General features: G+C 42.1%; 1 protein-coding gene across 1 annotated transcript in view; it reads left to right on the top strand.

The window, feature by feature from the left end:
- The first annotated feature begins 68 nt into the window (after positions 1–68).
- Positions 69–6,428, top strand: part of ftsj3 (FtsJ RNA 2'-O-methyltransferase 3) — an 8,160-nt gene continuing 1,800 nt past the window's right edge. The window contains 13 exon segments of the mRNA XM_020596869.1: positions 69–272; positions 432–537; positions 936–986; positions 1,517–1,722; positions 1,947–2,141; positions 2,289–2,404; positions 2,594–2,698; positions 3,032–3,132; positions 3,295–3,381; positions 4,012–4,024; positions 4,554–4,747; positions 5,439–5,551; positions 5,611–5,716. Coding sequence (XP_020452525.1) covers positions 206–272; positions 432–537; positions 936–986; positions 1,517–1,722; positions 1,947–2,141; positions 2,289–2,404; positions 2,594–2,698; positions 3,032–3,132; positions 3,295–3,381; positions 4,012–4,024; positions 4,554–4,747; positions 5,439–5,551; positions 5,611–5,716 — 1,460 coding nt within the window. The 5' untranslated portion in view covers positions 69–205.

Raw genomic sequence — 6,428 nt, 5'->3', positions numbered from 1 at the left:
GTGAAGACAGTAGGTGGCGGCAACGTCTAATGAACAGTGGACAAACTCAATGAGAAGAAGAAGACGAAGAAGAACTAGAACTACTATAACTGTGACGTTACTATCTGCGACGAGACAGTCACACGTGTTGTTTTTATGAACTGTATAGATTCCGACAAAGTGTGATATTTCCGTGTTATTTTTTGGTTAAAAGCCGCAGTGAACTATGGGGAAGAAACTCAAAGTCGGAAAGACTAGAAAAGATAAATTTTACCATCTGGCTAAAGAAACAGGTAGCGTACTACTACAGAAAAGATGAGAATGACGCTTAGCACTGAGGTAGAGGTTAGCATTAACAGGCTTACTAGCTGACTCGCGAACACAATAAAAGTATGCTGCTCAGGATTTTAGAGTGTGCCTTGTCTAATAATGTCTTGTCTTGTCTTTTTCAGGCTATCGTTCTCGTTCTTCCTTTAAGCTCATCCAACTCAACCGTAAATTTCAGTTTCTACAGAAAGCCAGAGCTCTGGTCGACCTGTGTGCTGCTCCGGGTGGATGGTGAGCTGCCTGTCAACAGCTACTCAGATAAAATTTGTCCAGGGCTTAAAGCAGCGCTGCGCAAAGATGATTCCATAGAGGGACAATAGTTTGACTACCTTTGCAAATGGCGAACAGATTATTTTTTATTTATCCTAGAACAGATATTTCTCCTTTACACATCCATGATAAGTGGTGGTTCCTTTGGATCACTTAGACTTTCTGTATTTTCCTATTGTTACAAATGGGTGATATTTTAGTGATAATATGGTAAATGGTACTTGACACAACTTTTAAACTAAAGCCTGATTATGAAATTTTATGTATGTGTATGTCCTGCCTAGAGAAACTAATTAGTGCTCTATATGCTGGAATATGGGTATATATTAATGACACTGATTATTAAAATTTCCTTGCAGGCTGCAGGTAGCATCCAAGTTTATGCCTGTTTCAAGTCTCATTATTGGTGAGTCCACTGTTCTCATTTTGTTTTGGTTCAGCTTTCAAGATCTAATAAAAATCATCACCTACCTTTTTGCTGCATCTACTCTGATCTTTATCTTTTCATGTTTAAATAGCACAGAAGGTACAGTTAAATTACATCACCACCACAATTTCCCGTAGCCCAAGTTGTCATACTCAGATTGCTAGTTTTGTCTGACCAGCCTTCTGGAACACAAATATATTTAGATTAATACCATAGAAGACTAAGTATACCAGCAAAGATTTAGTTTTCAGAAGCTGTAACCAATGAAAGTTTTGCTTGAACAGTTAGATGAATATTAAATAGTTTTCTCTGGATCGATCAGTTAATCAACTAATACTTTCAGTCTCAAATTTGTTTGAAAAACAATTAGTGACAATCATTGACATACAGTGGTGTGAAAAAGTGTGAGCCAGCCGCTGCAGAGTTCACTGAATCACTGAACGAAAACCGACATCAGTGTCTTACTCTATTTCTGATCAAGCCGAGAAAAGGTGGTTTTCGTCCACTAGAGAGCTCCACTGTTTACTTGAGGCCAGATTTTTCTAAAATCACAAACTACAGTATACAACAGTTCTTAATTTGGATTTGTTAAGTGAGACACTGCCGCTCCCGTATGCAGGCTATACGAAAGGAGCTGCAGACTTGGAAGGTTGACGTTGTGTTAAATGATGGAGCCCCAAATGTTGGAGCCAACTGGCAACATGATGCCTTCTCACAAGGTAAGTACATCTAAGTAAAAGTATTAAGAATTGGAAATGAAATTTCTCCTTGTCAGCATTTACAGATAGAGCTGTTAGCCAATATAGGCTACAACACACACACTCTTGGTGTACAGCATTAGTTAATGTGGCTGTTCAATAAGTTCCATGTGTCCATCCACCTGATTGATGGCAATTGAGGCTAACGTACTGAAATCTCCCTTTGTTCCCCTCTACATCCCCAGCTCATCTGACCCTCATGGCTCTGAAGTTGGCCTGTGAGTTTCTGGCCAAAGGTGGCACTTTTGTCACAAAGGTCTTCCGCTCCAAAGACTACCAGTCGCTTCTCTGGATCTTCCAGAAGTTCTTCAAGAAGGTACAGGCCACCAAGCCGCAGGCGTCCAGGAACGAGTCTGCTGAGATCTTTGTCATCTGTCAGGGTCAGTGCCAGCTACAAAGTACTACCTCTGATGTGTAGAGAAACTTTGTTCTTTTTTTTTTCTCAACATTTTCACATGTTCCTAAAGTACAGAGCGCAACCTAAACAGAGTGTTTGTTTTTTTTTTGTTTTTTTTTGTCCTTCCCAGGTTTTGTTGCCCCGGACAAAATCGACAGCAAGTTCTTTGACCCCAAACACGCGTTCAAAGAGGTGGAGGTGCAGGCAAAAACTGTGAGGGAGCTGGTTCCTGTCAAGAAGCCAAAGGCATGTACACTGTATGGGATGATGGGGCACTAGATGAGCTGTGTTTAACAGATGATTCCAAGCACCTGAGTAACTGTTAATTCATAATTGTTGTTGTCTTGATGTGGTATGATAGCTCTCACTCACGAACAGGCTGCTTTCGACAATACTGCATCCATCACTGACCAAGCATTTCTTTCTGCATTCCAGGCAGAGGGTTACACAGACGGTGAACTGATTCTCTTCCACAGTTTCACAATGACAGCTTTTCTGAAAGCTGACAACCCTGTGGACTTCCTGAGCAAAGCCAGTGAGGTGAGATATATCTGTACTAGACTGAGGCTGGAAGTCTGTATTTTACAGGACTGCTCATGGAAAGGCAGAAAATGTGTAAATTGCCACTCTAAGGGATATATCTTGGCACAAGGTCCGCTTTGAAGCTTCCAACTCCATTTGCAGTTGTGCCTCTGTGGAATGAGTTTCTCAGCTGTCATGGAGATGGTGAAGTTGTCTCTTGAAAAATACAACGAGATTGTTGTCAAAATGAATGCTGTGTAAGCTCACTCACTTTATTTAGAGAAGAGAGAAAAATCCAGCTAAGGAAAAGTGTCCCTGTGTTGCCTTTCTCACTTTGCCATCTTCGTTCAGATCATCATCGACAACCCAGACCTGGAGTCTCACTCATCTACCAGCGATGAGATAAAGGAGTGTTGTCGCGACATCAAAGTTTTGGGCCGTAAAGAACTCCGGTAAGCCCTTTATTTCCATCTCACTGATGAGCTTTGTGCATTTAAAAATCACCAAGTAGAGGTTTTTCAGTGCTCTTTTTTTAAGGTAATACGTATAAGGATTAGTGACTCGTGTGTGTGTGTGTGCGCGCACGCGCGCTCTTCTCTCCTTCACATCTGTAGCCTGCTGTTGAACTGGAGGTCCCAGCTGAGAAGATATCTGGCAAAGAAACTGAAGAAGGAGGCAAAACAACTTGACCAGGAGATCAAGTAAACAACTCTTCGCAGCGCAAAAAGCCACTGGAATATTCTGTCTTTGCTAGGATGTGTCACAGAATATCAGAAATTCTCTCTGTTGTCTGAAAAACTTTCATTACATAGAAGTGGAAAAGAAAACAATGTGTTGTGGAAAAAGATGGGGAGAAATGCGGCCACAAAATCACAGAATAAAACACCACGAACCTTAAAGAGACATCTCAAGGCATTCCATAATGAAACTGAGGTAAGTCAAGACATTAACGTAACGTTACTTTCTATTTTGGAAAGCTCATGCCAACTTATGAGGCCAAATACTATAGCTAGTTTTGTCATTCACATAGCAATCACATTGAACTGAATTTGGCATCAACAACATGACTTTGAATACGTTTTTCTAAACCAATACATGCATTTAAACAAATCATATTGGCATTAACATGCCTGTCGAGACTACCGATTAGACTACTGTTTTGATTCTGTAGACTTTTTTCTTTTACGGACAGTTAAGTCGCTCACTCAGAGGTTGATTTACTATGGTAAAAATCATAGCAAGGATTTCTGCTACTTAATATTTACAACAGTTAGATTTTCCAGATGATGCATCTGTCTGGACATTGTTTCTATTCCTGTCCTAGATTCCAGAAATAGCACCAGTGTAGCAAGTCCCACCCAAGAAGATGGACAAGCCAAGTAATGCTCAGGATTTCTTTGCCACAAGGAGGTACAACGAAAACTCCCCAGAGTGATGTACCAAAGAGGAGGGGATAGTGCAGTAGATAGGCCGCACAGGGCTCCCAGCACGAATTGTCGAAGATGAGTTCATCACCATGATAGCAAAAATGGACAAAAAGTTCACCCCAGAGCAACGTACCAAAGAGGAGGGGATAGTGCAGTGGATAGGCTGCACAGGGCTCCCAGCATGAATTGTTGAAGGTGAGGAGTTCATCGCCATGATGGCAAAAATGGACAAAAAGTTCAAAGTGCCAAAAAGACATAAAATTTTAAACTTGATTGACAAAATGTACAAAGAAGAGAAAGAAAAGATCAAACAAAACTTGGCCACAGCATGCAGAATAACTACAGTGTTGGATATTTGGACTAAAAAGGGACAGCATCCTTCCTGGGAGTCGGTGCCTATTACTTCAACACTGAGGACAACACGGGTATTCCCCTTTGGCCAACAGGTCCTGGCTGATGTTTGTAAGGGGGACATGCAGGCAGCAGACACGCTATTAGATGAAGATGACGACCTTCACCTGTCTGAGGAAGAGGATGACGAGGCAGATAAAATGTCCCTGGCCTCTGATTTAGATGAAGAGGACTTAGAAGAGGTGGAGCAGAAGCAGAAAGAGCTGGAGAAAAAGACGCAGAAGAAGAAGTAAGTAGCCGTTGAAACATGAACCATCCTAGTCTGAATGGCCAACAACACAATGGGCTGCTTCGGTGTGGATGTCATATCTCTGACACGGCTGGCGATTGTTGGGTCATCATGTGTGTTCAGATGTGATTTAGGAGATGTTATGATCAAACTTGCCTGTTTTCATCTGTAAATAATGTGCTCCAACGTCAGGATCTGAATGGCCAACAACACAATGGTCGCCACCAAGCCTTTCGGATTTGGTGGCACCGTCGCCACCAAGCCTTTCGGATTTGGTGGCACCACCACTGTCACTGTAGTGCCTGGTCCAGAAGGAACCCCCAATCTGAAGACTGTGGTGAAGAAATTTAGGAAGTCTGTTGCCACAGAATGGCTGCTGCAGAAGTGTGCTCTGGTTCTGGTAAAAGACTGACCTAAATTTGGTTGCAAAATGCGACTGATCATTCGCAGTCTGGAGCCCTGAACTGTATTAAAGTCAGCCCTTCAATTTTGATGTAAAGATGTCAGCCAGCTAAGCTGTCTCCAGTGAGTCGAGCTGGTTGAAACGGGCCGGTATTAGAAATTATGCTCCTGCCATGTTTTTGAAATGATGTCACAGGAAAAAAACGACAAGGCTCACACCCCCAGTCATTAATTGTTCTCTGATTTAGTTTTGTGTGACCTGCTTATGTTTTGTGTATGTGTTTTCCAGAGTACAGTTTGTTGAGGAAGAGGAGGAGGATGATGAAGGGCAGGAGAGTGGGTTGTTGGTGGAACTGGAAGGAAAGGATGAGAAGAAAGAGCGAGAACCTTCTTCTGCCATTTGCAGAGCACACTAAGTCACTTGAAAATGACACTCAAATCACCTTCCCTTGTTGTGCCAGCACGCCTGGATCTCAAAAACCACCTTACGGAGTTCTCACTTGCACTTGGGCGAACCTACAAAGATGCAGCTATTCTGGCTCAGAAGATGCTGTCTAGCATGGATAGGTAGTGATGGGTAAAGGAGTCTTTGTTGAAGCTTCACACAGTGTTCACAAAAATGGTTCATTACTTGAGGCCTCAATGACACAGTGCTCGAATAGGACATCTAATGGTCAAGAAGGTGAAGTGCAATCAAGAAGTGTCACTTATTGGTTCATGGATTGCTTGGGATTTGATTCGCCATGCACATTCCTGTTCGACTACACTACATGGTTGCATGGTTTCAAGCTGATGCAATAAAATATGAAATAAACATGGACTCATGTTGAAGACCATGTGTCTTATTTGGCATGTCTGAGTGTAACCCTATATGCTCCTCACTTATATTTTATGTTATGAAACATTTAAATGGTGCTACTACATTCATGAGATGTGGTCTACAAATTCAGACGCCATTTTCGCATGGAACTGGTGCAAATATAGATTATATTATGGGGTTTGGCGTAAATAGGTTCATGGGTACGTGGGCAAAGAGGGTGTGCTTGTGTAACTTATCTAGATATATCTAGCTAGATAATCTATTCTCTCTCTCTATATATATATATGTGTGTATATATTTGATTTATATATGTAATAGATCTATATCTAACGTTATTTAGGACTATTCATTCATTTTCTACCGCTTAGTCCCTGAACGGGGTCGGGGGGCGGAGCCAATCCCGGCCGGCAATCGGACGCAGGCGGGGGACAACCTGGACAGGGCCCCACTGCATCAAAA

Source organism: Monopterus albus, unplaced genomic scaffold (genome assembly GCF_001952655.1).
Source record: "Monopterus albus unplaced genomic scaffold, M_albus_1.0 scaffold31.1, whole genome shotgun sequence".
Taxonomy (NCBI): domain Eukaryota; kingdom Metazoa; phylum Chordata; class Actinopteri; order Synbranchiformes; family Synbranchidae; genus Monopterus; species Monopterus albus.
Note: the sequence above shows the minus strand (reverse complement) of the source record. Positions and strands in the feature narration are given on the sequence as shown.